Source organism: Myotis myotis, unplaced genomic scaffold (genome assembly GCF_014108235.1).
Source record: "Myotis myotis isolate mMyoMyo1 unplaced genomic scaffold, mMyoMyo1.p scaffold_m19_p_2, whole genome shotgun sequence".
Lineage (NCBI taxonomy): Eukaryota > Metazoa > Chordata > Mammalia > Chiroptera > Vespertilionidae > Myotis > Myotis myotis.
The window spans coordinates 215419112-215437793 of record NW_023416324.1 but is presented as its reverse complement, the minus strand read 5'-3'; the positions used below and the strand labels follow the sequence as shown (position 1 = coordinate 215437793).

The 18682-nt window shown below is 55.4% G+C and overlaps 1 protein-coding gene across 1 annotated transcript in view; it reads left to right on the top strand.

The window, feature by feature from the left end:
• Positions 1-15803, top strand: part of MRPS6 (mitochondrial ribosomal protein S6) — a 56876-nt gene extending 41073 nt beyond the window's left edge. The window contains exons 2-3 of the mRNA XM_036351156.1: positions 1611-1750; positions 15292-15803. Coding sequence (XP_036207049.1) covers positions 1611-1750; positions 15292-15481 — 330 coding nt within the window. The 3' untranslated portion in view covers positions 15482-15803. The remainder of the gene's footprint in view (positions 1-1610; positions 1751-15291) is intronic.
• The last annotated feature ends 2879 nt before the right edge of the window (positions 15804-18682 follow it).

The window sequence follows — 18682 nt, the reverse complement described above, 5'->3', positions numbered from 1 at the left end:
CCCCCCCCCCCGTGTGTGTGTGTGTGTGTGTGTGTGTAGATTAAATATGTAACAATAGAACACCGGGCCGGTTGGGGCATGTGGCAGGGACAGTAAACACAGCTGCCACATGGTTGTCGTCGTTGAAAGCCCTTCCGCCTTCCATTTCATCCGCTCACTGCTGACTCGCCCAGGACTCCTCTCTTGTAACACTCGGCTCACGTTCAGCTGCCCCTCAGGTCTGCGCTTCCATGCTGTGAGCCCTCTACCATGGGACCGCTCAGCCGACCGCTGGCCCCATCTTCCCAAGTGACCGACCGTCAGCCGCCGTGCTGCGGCTTCTCCCTCGTCGCCACTGCTGCCTGTCTTGCTGCGACGAGGCCTGTCTTCCTTTAGCCCTTCGGGCCTTTTCCACTTGCCTCTCTGACTCTGAGTCCTCTAGCCCCCCACGTCTGTGCTCCGAGCTTCTGTGCTGAGCTTTTCTCCTCCTCCCGCCCCCTCCTCAGGGACCCCCTGCTCCTGGGCGTCGGAGGCCTAGCCACAGCGGGGTTCCTGGGGTGTAACTGACCCACCTGTTCGCAGCCCAGGCTACACCCCGAGGTGCTGCGGCATCGCAGGCTCGGCATTTCCTGACTCACGCAGCTGCTGTCCTCGCAGCGCCCTCGGGCTCCCTGTGGCTGTGACAGCAACACCCTCTCCGCCTCCGTCCTCTGGTGCCCTCTTTGCCACCCCTGTCCTCCTCGACCCATTTTCCATGAGCTGGGGCTACCTGTACAGCATCTGCCAGACATTCCTGTGTGCACCTGTGCAGAGAGAGACCTGGAAGGGATTCATCCCAGGCAGAAAGTCTTTGATCCCTGGACGATGGGATTATGGCGTGGGAAGGTTTTTGGTGACGGGCATTTATTATTTATATACTTGTACCCACTGTAATCTTGCTCTCAACCCTCCGTCCGTGGAACGCCTGGCTCCTTCCTCGTGCGCCTCGCCCTCTGCCCCTCACCTGCGTGCGAGCCTGGTCACTCACCCTCTGCATCTCCTGCTGTCAGGAGTGACCCGCCTCCCAGCCGCCGTGCTCTCCCCACCAGCGCTGCCCGTGTCGCTGCCCTGCCGCTGGCCCTGCCGGGTGTGTGCCCACCCCTCTCTTAGAGGTGCGCTCCGGGGGGCAGAGGTGGGTCTCCATCTTCCCCCTTGGGTTGCGGTCTCCAGCGTTCCTTCCCGCGGCTGTGGTTTTGGTGGATGGGCTGTGTCCTGCCAAGAGGATGCGCTTCCCTGGAGCTGGAGTTTGGAGCCGTGGGACCCAGGCCCAACGGTGACCGGCGCTGCTCCACCCCGGCCACGGCGCTCGGAAGAGCCCCGTGAGCTCCTGCCTCCCGACCCGGAGCTGCTCTGGTCCCTGGACTCCAAGGCGGCCGCTGCAGCTTTCCCTTCGCATCTGTGAGCTCCCGCTTTCTTTACAGTGAATGTCAGTCTGTCTCTCTGTCTCAGCCAGCGTTTCTGTTGCTTCGACCTAAAGGTTTCTCCCAGCAGAGCTGTTCTGATTAGAGCTGACTAGACTTGGTCATTCCAGTTCTTACATTGAGTCTGATGTGTTTTTTCCTTCTTTTTAAAAACAAAATGAAACAAAACAGCCCGAGACTGCTGCTGCGCTGAAGCGGACGATAGAAGCCCTGATGGACCGGGGGGCGATCGTGAGGAACTTGGAGAACCTGGGGGAGCGGATGCTTCCTTATCGGATCTCTGCCCACAGCCAGCGGCACAACAGAGGCGGGTGAGTTCCTCCCCGGGCCCGCCCCGGAAGGTGCTGCTCAGTTCCCCTTAGAAATGACTAGTCCTGCGCCCGGCGGTGTGCAGCTGCGTCGCCGAGCAGTGGGCGCTGCAGGTGGGTGGGGTGCTGCCGCCCATCACTGTGATCTGTGCAAACAGGTGGTGCTGGGAGCAGCGGGTTTACAAGCTTTTGACTGTGGGAGATGTTTCATTGTCACCCTAAGTCTCGCTTTCCCCGGTCATTTCTTTCACTTTGGCCTTGAAAAGACCTCATGAGCAGCGTGTCCTGCACATGCTCAGTGCGTCCTTCGTGAACGTGCGGGCTGCAGACAAGCCAGAGGTGCTGCTGACGGCGCTGCCCCCGCGCCTAACCCACGGCATCTGCTCAGCCACGAATCGCAGCTTCTTGTAATGGACTGTTTCTGTCACATAGTACAGGGCGTCCCCAAAAATGCAGGCACAGTTGAACAGCGGAGAGCTCCAGTTTGGAAATGAGATGTATGTTAATAAACACCGCCTTTTTAATTACGCAGAGTGTGTGCAGACTTTTTTTGGGACACCCTATATATAACCACTTCCTCAAATGTGCCAAGGATTTGAGTCTGTGGTAAAATAACGGTCCTGTGTAGAAATTCTGAGCCCCGTTGGTTGAGTTGGTACGAAGCTTCTCTAAGCCCTGACGGTGTCTTCTTTACGCCCCGGTTTCTGGTGGAGGGAGGCCATCTCGAGTCGCTGGGTTCCCTGGAGTAGGGGTGGAGAAGGTAGAGGCAGTCGTTCATGCGATGGAGGGTCCCGGAGAAGGCTGGGTCTCCCTCCACTCGACTGCGCAGTCCAGGGGTAGGCGGGCAGGGCTGCTCATGGGGCTGCAGTTAACCCTGCTGAGCCAGGGGCCCGGCACGCTCCCCGGTGGCTGCACCTGTGTGTGCTGCGCTCTGCTTCTCGAGGCATCTCTGCAGAGTGCCTGAGGCGTTGCTAGGCAACGTGAGTGCACAGTGGCTATTCCTCTTGCACCGTCATAGTAACAGTGAGGATGGAGGTTGTGCGTGTAGCATTAAAAAAACCTTAACAGTAAAGGGGGTTGGTTTAATGGCAAGGCTGTGTGTGGGTCCTTTGGCCTTTTTGTTGAAGAGGAGCACATAAATGTGGCGGAGAATGGCGAGCCGGGTGGGGGTGGGGGTCCCTGACAGGGGGAGTCGGCCCCTCGTGTGCTTTCAGGGGGCGCAGCGGCGCTCTCTGCCCTTTTCTGGGGGAGGAGGGGGAGGATTTCGCGGGGAGGGTCGGTGTGACCCTCTGGGGCGGCGCCTCTCCCGGTGGGTGGCGCAGCTGCCCCCACGAGCACCGCACCTTGGGCAGCCTGTGTCCACGCGGCGCTGGCGGGCTGGCGCTGCCTTCCTCGTGGGTGGAACAGATTCTGATCCTGGAAAACCCCTGGGCCTGAGCCAGAACCGCGAAGACAGCGTCGCCGTCCCTGGTCCTGCGCGGCCACGAGCTCGTTTCACTGGAGGATTTACCCCGCTCTCCTTCCGCTCCGCCCACAGCAGAGGAGCAGCAGCATTCTCAGCGTGTGCGCTGTACACAGACACGGGGGGAGGGGGCCAGAGGAGCCTCTGTTGACGCTTGTTTTCTGGGGTACATCGGTGTCTGGTATTTTTGAACGTGTGGCCTGTGAAGTGCTGGTTACACAGGCCGGCGAGGTGCGGTGTCTGCGTCAGGGAGGGTGGGAGCTCGCACGGTCTCCCTTCCCGGAGCCGCTGCGCAGTCAGCAGCTCTTCCTGAGCTGTCCTGGCGGCCGTGTCCCTGTCGTTCTGGCGGGGCCTGACTCAGCCCTGAGGCTGCTGTGTTGGAGACGGTGTTTCGTGGCTAATGCATGAGCCCCGATGCCCCTCAAGACTCACGCTGTGCTGCGGAGCTGCTGGTGTTGCGTTTGTCACTTTTACATGTTGCGGAAGAAGGGGTGTGTCCTTGCGGAGTCCTGGGCCTCAGGATGGCTCCCGTGATGGTCGTGGTTGCCGATCTCCAGTCTTCAGTTGCGTTGGGCGCTTACCTACACGCGGCCAACCTGGGCACCGCCGGCTGTGAGGCAGGACCCGCACAGCAGGTTCGCCTGCCCGGCTCACAGCCAGGCACCTGCAGGGACGTCCCGTCATGTGGGGTGACTGCCTCTGCCATTCCCCACCCTCCCCTCCTGCCCGCATCACACCGCTGCCGCACACGTGCCACGTGGGCCTGAAAGGAAAGCAGGTGGAAAGGGCTTAGGAGGAGAGATCCCACAGTTAGGCTCAGCCACGGAGGGCGACAGCGGCCACTTGCTTGTTATTGCATCAGGTCCACGCATGCAGTTTATGCCAAAAAATAAACATGCAATTGTTATAGTCCAGATATTAACTTGGTCAGCCCTGCGTTAGGAACAGGCAGCGTTCCAGAAAACGTGTCTGTAAGTCTGTTGTTTGTCCTGGGAACCTGTTTCCCATTGGAACAACCTGCTGGCCAACTTCTCAGGAGGATCCACAGAAACGTGTGTCACTCCGTCTCGGGGTGACAGCACACATTTTAAATGTCGCCGAGGGAGCCTGGCCCAGGCCTCCTCTATCAGGGTCGGTGGCATCTCGGGCATCATCTTAATAAAAACTGATGAGACTGCTTTCCAGGGAAGTCACTTCCCTCCTCAGTTGTCCCCCTGGCCGTGTGCGTTTAGGAACAGGGAGCAGTTGATGATTGGGCCAGGCTGGGGTGCGGGAGGAGGGTGGGCCAGGCTGGGGTGCGGGAGGAGGGTGGGCCAGGCTGGGGGGTAGGGGGGAGGGTTGAGTCTTCTGCCCCTGCTGTCCAGGTGGAGGCCGGAGGCCGTGTCTGGAGACCACGGAGCAGGCCTCGGAGCGGGTTCTTCGAAGGCCGGGGTTCACTCCCGCTCTGCATTTGCTTCAGCCTCATGGGGGCCCCTAGATGTTCTCTCCTGTGAACCTTTGCGTGCTCCCTGCACCTCATGCCCCCAGGCAAGGGGGTGTGGAGTGAGACAGGCCGGCGCCATGGGAAGGAGGGGCAGAGGGGCAGAGGAGGGGCAGAGGGAGCGGGTGCTTATCAGTCCTGCAGGGTCTTAGCAGCAGAAGCACCTTAGTGCCTCCCCGCTGCGTGTGCTGGTTCAGCTCTCCCTCCACGGGATGGGGCTGGGAGGGAACAGACACGCAGTGGCCAGCCCCGGGCCGGCCTGCGTTTTGTCTGTAAGGTGCCCGCTTGGCCTTGCCTACGGCTGCAGCGAAACGCTGACTCGGAACACAAGCCCCCAGGAGGCTTTCTTCCCTGTCTGTCCCTCTCTCTCATCTGCTTTAAGACGTGAATAGGTGTGAATAGCAGAGACTTGCGCACGCATAGAGCTGCCTTTCTGTTTACGGTGTGCAGCGATAAAAATAACTGGCTGTGGGGAATCAGTGGAATTTTACTGACTCGCTCCCCACATGTGTCTGCAGCCCGCTCCCGGAGAGCTGGCACCAGGAGATGGGCGCCCTGCTGTGGTCTTCCCAGCGGCCAGCGTTCCCATGTTCTTGTGCAATCCCATGTGTTCCCATGTCCCCGTGCATTTGCATGTTCTGCATTCCCATGTGTTCCCATGTTCCCGTGCATTCCCATGTTATTCTGCATTCCCATGTGTTCCCATGCATTCCGTTGTGTTCCCATGTCTTGTGTGTTCCCATGTCCCATGCCTGCCGGCAGCGTAGTCCACCCGCAGCCCGCCCGGCCTGTGTGCAGTTCTCCGTGGCTGGCAGGGAGGCTGCAGTGGCCTGGGCTGCCTTAGTGGTGGGTCCAGGTGTGTCTGAGCCTCAGGGGGTCGGGGCTTTCTGTGTGAGCGGCGGGTGGGAAAGGAGCGGCTTTCCCAAGCAGAGGCCTGGGTCCGGGGGGTGGGGAGGCTCACCGCCCCGGGGAGCTGGCTTCAGCGGGTCCGACCACACAGCCCAGGACTGGCATCCAGACAGTCTGTGTTCTGTCTCCAAAAGGCTCCAAGACGCTTTGGCTCCAAACCCCTCCCCTCCCCCTGCCGTCCCCCTCCCACCGCGAGCCACGGAGAGTTCAGTGGAAATTTCCACTTGTCGGCTGGGGGCAGGGAGACTGTGAGTGAGTGTGTGAATGTTTGACAGACAAAGAACCCAGCTCCCATTCAGGCAGGCGCTGGCTCTGGAAACCCGTAAACGCAGCGCTGAGACAGTGACATGAAAAAGCCACCGCAGCCGATGTCGGAGCTTTGCGGGAAGACGCCCTCCCTCAGCTCGGGGCGGGGGCAGGAGGGCTGGTGTCCGGCCCGGGGCGGGGTGAGGGCCCAGGGAAGGGCAGAAGGCACCGAGCGGCCGGCTCCCGGAAGCCGCCCAGGGCGAGTGTTCTCGGTGGCCCTTTCCACTCCGGCGCATTGGTCCCGGGGAAGCCGTTTCTCGGGTTGGGGGCGGGGGGGGGGGATCGGTAGTGAGTCTTGAGAAATACGAAGGTGGGTAGGTTGTCCTGGTGACTCGAGGGGCAGGGCCTGCCTGTGAAACAGGGCCGTCCTGCCCGCGGTGGGCACGGGCATCTGGGGTGAGAAACGCACTGGTGTCCGGAGCCCCTGTCCTCCCCCCAGAACAGCCTCCTTCCTTCCGCTGATGCCGAGGTGCTGCGGCCCGAGCTCAGTGCTTCTCCATAGCAGCGGGCCCGGCGGGAGCCGCACATGGACAGCGCCCTTCAGTGCGCCGCCGGCGCGGCCAGGGCTTGTATGGGCCCTGCTACCCCGCGCCATGCCCTGCCGGCGCCTCTCCGGTGCCGCCGAGCAGTGGTGAGGGGCTGGGGATGGACAGCAGTAGGTCTTAGGTGCCACGCTGGCCAAGTGGAGAAGGGACGCGAGCTGTTGGGAGAACGTTATTTATCACCTTGTTTCTCCTGGAGCACCAGCTTCAGGGGTGTGGGCAGTGCAGTTCTGTCATAATTGTAGACTGTTCTCCCTGGAGTGAGGGCTTGTGTGAGGACGGAGGTAGGAACGGGTCCACGTGGGCTGTGACTGTGGGTTCTGTGTTGCGATCTGCCTCTCGGTGAGGCGGTGAGCACGTGGTGTTTCATGTGGTTGCTGAACCCGGGATCCTCCCCTTCCAGGGGGAGGAAGCGGGGCAAAGGGCTCTCCGCAGCCTCTGGAAACACCAGGCCCCTTTGGGCCCCTTGAGCAGCACCTCCTCTGCATTTCAGAGTGGCTTCTCCATGGCAACCCTCAGCAGCGCTCGGGAGCGGGTGTCAGGGGAGTTTCAAGGTCATTGCTTCACCCTGACTCCTACGGACCTGGGTCTGTGCTGCCCTGGGAAGGCAGCAGAAGCTGCTGGACCCCCACCCACAAGGAGTCCTTTCCAGGCCTCACTCTCCTGTGTGAGAAGGGAAATGCAGGCTGCGCTCGGCCTCCCTCAGGCCGGCTGCAGTGGGAGGCCAGGTGGGGGCCTCGGTGTCCGCCAGCCCAGCACCGGGGCTCCTCTCCGAGCGTCTCAGGTTCCAGGAGGTCGGGGCCCCCTGCACGTGCCTCCATCTTAGCGCCGTCTGAGGTTTGCTCATAGGAGGTGCGAGCTGACCAGGTCCGTTTGTCCCAGATAAACATGTGACAATAGAGCATGCCCGCTGGCGGCAGCAGGGACGGGCCACCTCTCCTGCGTGGGAAAGCCCTGTGGGCCACTGAGGCAGGCGGAGACGACCCGGCCGACGGGTTTTCCTGGACCGTTGGTGCTGGGCGTCTGCCTGCTTCTCTCCTGGTGGTGGTGGGGGGGGCGCCCGTGTGGGTGGGACTGGACCTCCTCCCGGCTCTGTCGGCAGCGGCTCCTGGCTGTGGAAATTTCCATGGTGTGATAAGGCCATGGCAGTTCCTGCATTTGCCCATTGAGCCCCGGGCACCGAGGAGCGGTGACCGCGGGCAGTGACTGCCCGGCTGTGGTGCGGGCAGAGGCTCCTGTGCGTGCGGCCCTTGCCCTGTTTGGTTTGGCTGCTCGCGGAGGGCCATGCCTGATGGGGAGGCAGGGAGGTTCAGAAAGAGAAGGCTGCAGGGCTGTGTAGTAACAGGAGCTCCCGAAGCCACGCCTAGGATCCCAGCCCTTTTTCTGGGGCTTCTCTTTATTCCTGAGAAACCTCCAGAAGGCGGCTGCTAGGCACGAGCCGGGTTGGCAGTGGGCCTGCCTCTCACTCTGTGGCTGGGGGCAGACAGTCCTTAAGCAGCACGAGGGTCGCACGGCAGTGTCTGCAGGGTCCTGTCCAGCCTTTACTTCCTGTGATGCTGTGACCCACAGGCCCAAGGCTGCCTGCAGCTTCCTGTGTCTCCGAGCCAAAGCCCGGCTCGGCGGGCACCCTGGCCATGGCCACTTACAGCCGAGTGACAGCTGAAGGGGGCAGCGGCAGGGACGACGTGGGAACTGCTGGAGCCGCAGCGTGGGGGGGAGAGGCCGCGGGACCCAACCAGCCCCCCAGCACTCCGCCTTCCCCTCCCTCAGCTTCTCCCTGGAGCTGATGAGGAGGTACAGGCACTGTGGACACGGAAGCCCTGTGCGCTCGCTGCCCTTTCAGTCCCTCACTCAGAGTCCGGGCTCCTTGGCTTCTGGCTTCCCTCCTTGGCCTCCTCCTGCTTCTCACGCGGGTGTGAGGCGCTGGGTGAGGTCCTCAGCGTGGTGAGGCCATGTGTGGGAGCGCGGTTCCAGGGGGCTGGCCGAGGACGGACTTGTGGGCTGAGTTGGTTGTTGGCAACTGTGGACACACTTTCTCTTAGAAACCTGTACCCTCCGAAGCTCGCCCGCCAGCAGTGCCTCCGGTGGAGCTGGTGGGGGGAAGGGCTGCCGCCTCCGCTGGCATTCGGACAACTTGAATACTTGACCGAACAGAAGGGGGGCTGACCGCAGGGAGCAGCAGGCCTGTGGGCTTCCTGGAGGGAGAGGCTTGGAGCATGGAGGGCTGGCCATGGGCACAGCCTGGCTGCATTGGGCCCTTGCTGAGCACTCCCTCCAGGAGGCCTGTGTCCTGTGGTGTTCACCAGTGCACTGCCTCAGACGTGTGCCTCCGACGATCCACACAAAGGAGGGAGGCTCTTCTAGAAACAGACAGACGCCAGGGAAGGCAGGAGCGCGGGGAGTAAGCGTGCGTGCCCAGAGAAAGCTGCCTGCTATGAGTAAGTGCACGGCAGCGTGGCAGCAGGGAGGCCACAGCTGTCCTGGTGGTTGGAAAGGACATGTGCATGAGACCGAGTGTGGGAATATGTGGCTAAAACGGGGCAGGGGGCCTGGGCTGTGAGCGAGGGAGTTCCCTGACCTGCCACCAGGCGGCCGTCATTATTTGGCGACTGGGAGTGGGGCAGTGGCTGGGGTTGACAAGGAGAAGAGAGTTCAAGGTTGATCCCACTTTTTATCTCAGTGCCTTCCTCAGGGCAGGTGTCAATAATTAAATGTTGGTGATTGGGACCCCGCTGCCTGCCATTGAAGTAGAAATAGCCAGGTGGAAGGGAGCCGTGGAATCGGGCGGGCGGCGTCTGATGTTCAGAGCGAGCTCCGGTGGCCGGCCGGCTCGCCAGTGAGCCTTGTGCAAGGCGCTGCTTCAGGCGCGCAGGCCAGGGGGGAGTTCACACCAAGAAACTCGGCGTCTTCACCAGCTTGATTGCTCCCTTGTCACCGCCGCGCCCTGTCCAGTCCTTCACAGCCTGCCGTGCAGCTTCGGCGTACCACCTCTCAGTCGTTATGGAAATACAACTACAGTTTAAAAGGTGAAATATGCCCGTACCATGAAGTCAGCTGGTCCAGGGTAGGCGGGTCGGTCGCCCTGTAGCTTCCTCCTGCCTCTGGTGACTCTCCTGCCACTTCTCTCGAGTCCCTAGCAACCACCAGGCTGCTTTGTCCAGCAGCTTGGTTCCTGTTTTCTAGAATCTGACGCGTTTCCTTTACTCAGTAGAATTACTATGGGGTTTCTCAGGCGTACGTATCAGTAGGTCCTGTTTACTCCTGTGGAGCAGGCCGTTTATGGACACACCCGTCGCTTATTGGTTTCCATGTGGATGGACGCTTATGTGGTTTCCAGTTTGGGGTTGTTAGAAGTGAAGCTGCTATGAACACGTCCGCGTTGTTGTGTGGACACGCACTTGAACCTTTCCTGGGTCAGTGCCTAGGAATGGAGTGGCTCAGTCCTAATGGCGGGGCTGTTCAACGTTTCAAGAAAGTGCCAAACTGTTTCCCAAAGAGGTTGTATCATCTTGCGTTCCCGCTTGCAGGTGTGAGAGTGCGTGCAGGTCCTCTGTTCCCACAGACACTGGGTGAGGTCAGTCCTGTTCGTTGCAGCCACTCTGAAGGGTGTGTCGGGCTTCATTCAGCTTGTGCCTCTGCAGTGGCTGATGGTAGTAGCATCTTTCCGTGTGCTTCTTCACCCGTGTATATCTTGGGTGAAATGTCACTTCATATCTTATACCCATTACAGTTTTTTTTAGTTACAAATTTTAAGGTCTTTATATTCTAGAAACAAGTCCTTTATTAAACATACGATTTACAGATCGCAGTCTGTGGCTTATCTTTTTGTTAATCAGCATCTCTCAGAGAGCAGTTAAAAGGAAAAAGGCCGAGAGCAGTGTTAACGTTGCTGAAGTCTCACTGATCTCTTGTTTCTTGTGTGGGCTGTGCATCTGGTGTGGTGTCTAAGGAATCTGCCTACAGCAAGGCCACTAAGGGCTTTTCCTGGGCCCCTTTTACTTTCCTCGCTTCATGTTGTCTGTGTAGCTCCTGTTCCGTTTCGAGTGACCCGTGGCCCCTCCTCCTCAGCGGTGAAGGCTGATTGTTCTGCATGTGGACAGTGGATTGTTGTGGCCACGCTTGTCGGAAGGACTGTCCTTCCGCTGCGCTGCCTTCCCACCTCTTGTCTGAAACCAGTTGCACGTACCTGTATGGTCCGCCGTGGACTCTTCATTCTGTCCTGGTGGTGTGTGTACCTGTGTATGAACACGTGCTGCCGCGGTTACCAGCGCTTTAGAATAAGTCTTGAAATCAGGTAGTGTTATGTCTTGCACTAATTCTTTATTAAAGTTAGTTTGGCTGTTTTAGGTTCTTTAAATCTCCATATGAACTTTAGAATCAGTTTGTCAATTTCTAACAAAAGAATCTGCTATGGTTTTGATTGGGCAGTTTGGGAGAATTGGCATCTAAATAAATGGGAATTTTCCTACCCATGGACAAGGCGCACTTCTCCGTTATGTAGGCTCCCTTTCATTTCTTTTCACAGCTGCTTGTAGTTTCTAGGGTACAGGTCTTGCTCATCTTTTGTCAGCTTAATGCCTAAGTGTTTTATATTTAATTTCACGGTCTGATTATTTGTTGCTAGTACATAGAAATACCATTGATTTTATTTGTGGTATATTAATATCATGTCTTATAAGCTTACTGAGCTCAGTTATTAGTTCATGATTGGGTTTATAAAAAATCTGAAGAAATTTACAAAAAAATTTACATCTTCAGATTTTTTATAAACCCAATCGTGACATGTGCAAATGAAGACCGTCTTGCTTCTTGTTTACCAGGCTGGATGCCTTTTACTTCCTCTTTTCTTGCCTTATCGCGCGGGCAAGACCTTCAGTACAGTGTTGAAGTGGTGAGAGCAGACTTCCGGGTTTACTCTCCGTCTGAGGAGGAAGCATTCAGATGGGCACCAGTTGGTGTGTTGTTCGTTGTTCGTTTTTCAGTGATGCTCTTCATGAGGTTGCAGAAGGTCCCTTCTGTAGTTGGCTGGGTCCTTATCAGGAGTGGGTGAGGGGTTTTGTTAAATGCCCATCAATAGGACAGAAGTCAGCGTGGTCTTGCGGCAGCCAGCACAGGGGCGTGCGCCCTCGAAAGCAGGGGCCCTGCCACGCTGTGAACTGTGTCTGAGCATCTGGGCTGTCCCTTGACTTAGCGCTGGTGTGGTGTATCCATTAGCAAGAAGGGCCCTGAGGCACCAGGAAGGCCCGAGAGAGCTCATGTGGGAGTCACAGTCAGCATAACACTGGGTGTAATGAAGAGTCTGACTGGGAATGAAATGAACACATTGTATGTGCATTACATTTGGGGTCTGGGTCTGGGAATGCTAAATTTTTTTTCCTATAAATTGATAATTGCGCCTTCACTTGGCTCCATTTCGGCTTCCAAAAGATTTCCTAGGCCTGGTCTACAGTGGGAAAGCGAGGAAAACCTGTATTTTCATTTCCGTTATCTCAAGGGATCTTTAAATTTCATTTCTCTTTTAATTTCTTCTTTGACCCATTGGTTCTTCAGTGAAATGTTGTTTAATCTCCACATATTTATGAATTGTCCAGATATCCTTGTGTAATTTCTAGTTTCATACCATTGTAGTCAGAAAAGATCCTTGACATTATTTTAATCTTTTAAAATTTATTAAGACTTGTTTTGTGCCGTAGCCGGTTTGGCTCAGTGGATAAAGCGTCAGCCTGCGGACTGAAGGGTCCTGGGTTCAATTCCGGTCAAGGACACATGCCTGGGTTGCAGGCTTGATCCCCAGTAGGGGGCGTGCAGGAGGCAGCTGATCAGTGATTGATCTCTCATCATTGATGTTCCAATCTCTCTCTCCCTCTCCCTTCCTCTCTGAAATTAAAAATTTTTTAAAAAAGACTTGTTTTGTGCCTTAACATATGATGTATCCTGAAAAATATTCCACGTATACTTAACTACAATGTGTGTTTTGTTGCTTTTGGATGTTATGTCCTTTGTATATGTTAAGTCCATTTGGTATTATGTGTCGTTTAAGGCAGATGTTTCCTTATTGGTTTTTTTGGTCTGAATGTTCAATACATTGATGTAAATGGGGTATTAAAATCCCTTACTATTGTATTGCTGTCTATTTCTACCTTTAGGCCTTTGAATGTTTACTTTATATATTTAGGTGCTCCTATGTTGGGTGCATAAATGTTCACAAGTGTTATATCCTCTTGGTGGATTAACCCCCTTATGTAACTAGAGGCCCCGTGCACGAAATTCGTGCACTCAGGGTGGGGGGGGTGTCCCTCAGCCTGGCCTGTGCCTTCTCACAGTCTGGGAGCCCTCAGGGGATGTCCAGCTGATGGCTTAGGCCCACTTCCCATGAGCCTAAGCCAGTGGTCGGCAAACTGCGGCTCGGCAAACCATGGCTCGCGAGCCACATGAGGCTCTTTGGCCCTTTGAGTGTGGCTCTTCCACAAAATACCAACTTCTGTGCACGGGCCACGAAGTTTCAATCGCACTGTATGTGCGCGCCCACATGTGGTATTTTGTGGAAGAGCCACACTCAAGGGGCCAAAGAGCCACATGTGGCTCGTGAGCCGCAGTTTGCTGACCACTGGCCTAAGTCATCCTTAGCGCTGCCACGGAGGCAGGAGAGGCTCCCACCACCGCCGCTGCGCTCAGCAGCCACAAGCCTGGCTTCTGCGTGAGCAGTGCTCCCCCTGTGGGAGCACACTGACCACCAGGGGGCAGCTCCTGCCTTGAGCATCTGCCCCCTGGTGGTCAGTACGCATCATAGCGACTGGTTGTTCTGTTCGGTCGATTTGCATATTAGCCTTTTATTATATAGGGTGCCCTTCTCTGTCTCTTATTACTCTCTTCATTTTAAAGTCTACTTTGTCTAATATAAGTATAGCTGTCTTCGCTTTTTTGTTTCCATTTGCATGGAATACCTTTTCCCTTCCATCACTTCCAGTCTGTGTGTCCCTACATCAAAAGGGAGTTTCATGTAGGCAGCATATAAATGGGTTTTATTTTTTTATCCACTCAGCTACTCTGTCTTTGACTGAAGAACTTAGTCCATTGACATTTAAAGTAATTATTGATGGGTATGCACTGATGGTCCTTTTGGTAATTGTTTGCAGGCTGTTTTGTAGTTTCCCTGTTCCTTCTTCTCTTGCTCTCTTCCTTTGTAGTTGCTGACTCGTTAGTGGTTTACTGACATTCCTCCTCTCTTCTGTGTACTGACTGTAGGTTTTGCTTGGTGGTTATAGTGAGGCTTGCATGTTACAGCTTACATCCATTACCATCTATTTTAGGTTGATAACAGCTTGTTGGAGCCCATTCTACAGCTCAGCATTTTTACTCTCTCCCACATTTTATGTCACATTTTCCATCTTTTACCTTGTATATCCCGTAGCTAGTTATCATAATCATAGTTATTTTTACTGTTTCTGTCTTTAACCTTCTTTAGCTCTATAAGTGATAAATCTACCACCTTTATTATATACCCACCTTTCCAGTGAGATTTATTATTTCATGTGTTTTCTTGTTATTAATTAGCACTCTTACTTTTCACCCGAAAGAAGTACCTTTCTTGTAAGGCTGGTTTAGTAATGATGAACTCCTTTCGTTTTTCCTTATCTGGAAAACTATTTCTCCTACAGTTCTGAATGGCAACTTTGCCATAAAGTATTCTTTTTCTTTTGTTTTTTTAAAATCCTCAACTGAGGATGTTTTACTGATTTATTTGTTGTTTTTTATTTTTTATTTTGAGAGAGAGAGAGAGAGATGAGAGAAACATCAACCGGTTGCCTCCTGTACATGCCCTAGCCAGGGATCAAACCCACTACCTAGGTATGTCCGCTGACCAGGAATCAAACCAGCAACCTTTCGGTGCATGGGATGACTCCCCAACCAGCTGAGCCACACTGGCAAGTGATGCCGTGGAGTATTCTTGGTTGGAAGTTTTTCTGCATTTTGCCTATATTGTGGCACTCAATTCTGGCTGCAGAATTTCTGCTGAAAAATCTGCTGGTGGTCTTATGAGAGTTCCCTTGTATGTAGTTGTTTCTCCCTTGCTGCTTTAATATTCTCCCCTTGCCTTTAACTCTTGTCATTTTAATTATAACGTGTCATGGTGTGGGTCTCTGTGGGTTCTTACTTGGAACTGGCTGGGCTTCCTGGATCTGGTGTTTGTTTCCTTCCCCACGATGGGGAAGTCGTTTTTCAAGTAATTCTTTTGTTCTTGGCCGGTTTGCGAATGTGCACTTGTCTTAGACAAGTCCCAGGCCTGTCTTGTGAAGTGTAGCTGATGGTCTCACTGTGACTCTGGTGCATTAAGGTACTTGTAAACCCTTTGGAAAATTAGAAGACTACCTCATAGATGTTTTCACAAAATACACCAACTAATGGTTTGTTGAGAAGTTCCGTCCTGTTGAACAGCATGTTCTGTTTGCACCCCTACCGTAACCATACTCTCCAGTATTTCCCACGCCGTGTAACGTCACCAGGCTTTGCATCCCTGCGCGGCAGCCAGCAGAGGCGTGCGCACTCCAACGCGGGGCGGCCCTGCCCCGCTGTGACTGTGAGCCTCTGTGCTCAAGTTCGTTTGGATTCAAATGTTCACAACAGGGTAATGGGAAAGGACACGGGAAGGGAGGCCGGGCACGCCAGCACTGGGGTAGCTGGTCAGCTGGAGGATGCATGTGTGTAGCTGATGCCTGGCGAGCTGGCCGTATGCATCTGTGTGCAGGTGATGTCTCTGTCTGGGTGGGGCAGAATGAAGGCATCGACCGGAGTGGCAGGGTTGGAGTTCAGAGGCAGGAGTTCATGCATTTCTCTCTTATTGCAGGTATTTCTTGGTGGATTTTTATGCACCAACAACAATTGTGGAAAGCATGCTGGACCACTTGTCTCGAGACATTGATGTCATCAGACCTAATATTGTGAAACACCCTCTGACCCAGGAAGTAAAGGCGTGTGAGGGGATTGTCCCGGTCCCACTTGAAGAAAAACTGTACTCCACCAAGAGGAGGAAGTGAGGTGCTCCAGAGTTCAGCCTCTGTTCAGTCCTCTCACTTCTGAGCATCGCGGATGAGTCATTCACAGCCTGACCTTTTACATAAGTGTGCGGGTGCCATGGGAGGGTCTGGGGGTTGTTGGCTCTCGGTCCCCTTTGCGGGGAGAGGTGGGGGATGTCTGGCTGGGAGCCGCTTGATTTTGTTAAAGTAAATGTAATTTTTTTGCCCTGTAACACTTAACACCATTTTGGAGAACAAAACTTATAAAACTATATTGGATTGTGAGGTAATCATTCATACTGTATAACCAAGCAAAATAAAACATTCAGGTGGTAAAATCCCGTGGTGTTGTGTGAGTAGCTTTTGATCAGAGTAATAAACAGGGTCACGTGGTGGGTGTGGGCGAGGCTTTTTCTCTGCCTCCTGTTAACTGTGGGGACACTGAAGGGCATGGAGCCAGCGCCGCCTCCTGTTAACCCTGGGGACACCGGGGCCAGCGCCAGCCTGGGCGCCCACTCCCTGCTGCTGCAGGCGGCCTGGATCACCTGTCGCTTTGCTCACTCTTTAGGGCAGTGAGGGCGAACCTTCTGAGCTCGGAGTGTTAGCATTTTGAAAAACCCTAATTTAACTCTGGTGCCGTGTCACATATAGAAATTTTTTGATAGTTGCAACCATAGTAAAACAAAGACTTACATTTTTGATACTTATTTTATATATTTAAATGCCATTTAACAAAGAAAAATCAACCAAAAAAATGAGCTCGCGTGTCACCTCTGACACACGTGTCATAGGTTCGCCATCACTGCTCTAGGGCCCGGATCAGCTTCAGTCCTGCAGAGGCAGACGCTGCAGCTCTGGAGAGCAGGCGGGGAGAGGGTCTTAGCACTGCGGGCAGAAGCAGTGGGGAGAGGGAGGTCATCTGGGAGATAGCGCTTCCGGTTTCCTGAGGAGTTTCCTGGCCACCATGGTTTGGTCCTGCATGCGTTCACCCAGTGCTGCCTCCTCTGTGAGAGGAGCAAGCAGACAGGACGTGGGTGCGGAGGGGGGGGGGGGGGCAGGAGGTTGCTGATCGGCCAGGAGGATGTGGATGTGGGGGTTGCTGATGGGCCAGGAGGATGTGGGTGGGAGGGTTGCTGATGGGCCAGGGGGACGTGGGTGGGGGGGGGGTTGCTGATGGGCCAGGGGGACGTGGGTGGGGGGGGGAGTTGCTGATGGGGCAGGAGGATGTGGGTGGGAGGGTTGCTGATGGGCCAGGGGGACGTAGGTGGGGGGGTTGCTGATGGGGCAGGAGGATGTGGGTAGGATGGTTGCTGATGGGCCAGGAGGACGTGAGTAGGATGGTTGCTGATGGGCCAGGGGGATGTGGGTGGGATGGTTGCTGATGGGCCAGGAGGATGTGGGTGGGATGGTTGCTGATGGGGCAGGAGGATGTGGGTGGGAGGGTTGCTGATGGGCCAGGGGGACGTAGGTGGGGGGGTTTGCTGATGGGGCAGGAGGATGTGGGTAGGATGGTTGCTGATGGGGCAGGAGGATGTGGGTAGGATGGTTGCTGATGGGCCAGGAGGACATGAGTAGGATGGTTGCTGATGGGCCAGGGGGATGTGGGTGGGATGGTTGCTGATGGGCCAGGAGGATGTGGGTGGGATGGTTGCTGATGGGGCAGGAGGATGTGGGTGGGATGGTTGCTGATGGGGCAGGAGGACGTAGGTGGGGGGGTTTGCTGATGGGGCAGGGGGAGCAGGCAGCAGGAGCTGGGCATGGCGCCCCACTGACCTCACCATCCGCCTTACTGTTGGGCTTCGGCCTCGGGAGCACACGGGCTGGGGGCTTGGTTACGGCCGAGGAACCGATAATTCGGTGAGTATACAGCAACCCCCTCTCACAGCTGCTTGGTATCGCAGGGGTTTCACAACACTCTCCACGTCAATACAGTTTCATTGCCCTTGAGATGTCAGCAGAGGGGTCTTCACAGTGCACAGCCACAGGCAACTGTCAAAGGCCCGGCTCCAGCAGGTTAGCAGTCATGACCGACCAGAAATGGTTTGCCTCTTCCATTTCCTCTTAGCAGACAGATCTAAGTAACGAGAAGTAAGTTATTAAACGTGGACAACAGGATGCAAAGGACATCTCCGTCCGCTCGCGCTCCCTTGTCCCTCGTTGCGAGGCGCTGGTGGTTCTGGCCGTTCTGGGGGGGCAGACACTGTAACAGGGACGTCCTCCCTGAGCATGGTCCCGCTCCGCCTGTCCTGAACCTGCTCGTCGGTTGATAAACTAGAAACATTCGACTTTTCAAAAAATCCAAGCATACATGGAAGTACAGAAGATACTAGAACAAAGTTGAAGGACTTACCCCTGGATTGAGCAGACATGGTACTTTTTGCTGTTTTCTTTCAGATAAAAAAATCCTCACCTGAGGATATGTTTTTATTGGTTTTCAGAGAGAGGAAGGAAAGAGAAACATCGATGTGAGAAACGTTCATCGGCTGCCTCCCATTCGCACGCCGACCAGGGATCGAACCCGCACCCAGGGCTGTGCCCCGTCGGAATCCAACAGCCCAAAATTGTGTAGTCACCCCGGACTCCTCGCTTTCACCTCCATCCCCCATCCAGGCCCCTCTGCGAATCTTGTTTCCTGAGAAGTGTCCTGCTGGGTGTGTTTTATTTCCTCTTTTGTTAACTATCATTGCTGGTTTTTTAAAACAATGACCATGTGAGCAAAACAAAAGAAACAACCTGAAGGGTCGTCAGGCGCCTGTGTCCCCTGCGGTGGGGAGCGGTGGGGAGCGAGGCCGGCTTTTGTAGGAGAGAGTGGGCGCCCTGAGGGGTGGGCCTGGCAGGTGACGTCAGCGCTGGCGGCGGGGAGGGGGGTCTTACGCTCCTCCTGGCCCGGGGGAGGCCCCGGAGGCTCAGCGAAGCAGAGCCAATAGAATTAAGGAGCCGATGAAGGAAGGAAGGCGGCAGCACTTCGGATTACTTAGCCTAAGAGAAATCGCGGCTGAAAAACGCCTTAAGTAAGTGAAGAGGCTTTCAGGTGAGGACACTGATCGATTGTGAACCCTTTTCACAGAAAAGGAGAAACTGATTGAACTGATGAAGAGCTTCCGGAAGCGATCCTTGCCGGGGCCCACCGACCCGGGCTCGCTCAGTCCTGGGAGCGCTAAACACAGGAAACACCATCTGTCCTAGGAAGTCCAGGGAGACTTTCCGGAAGGTTCCGTGACG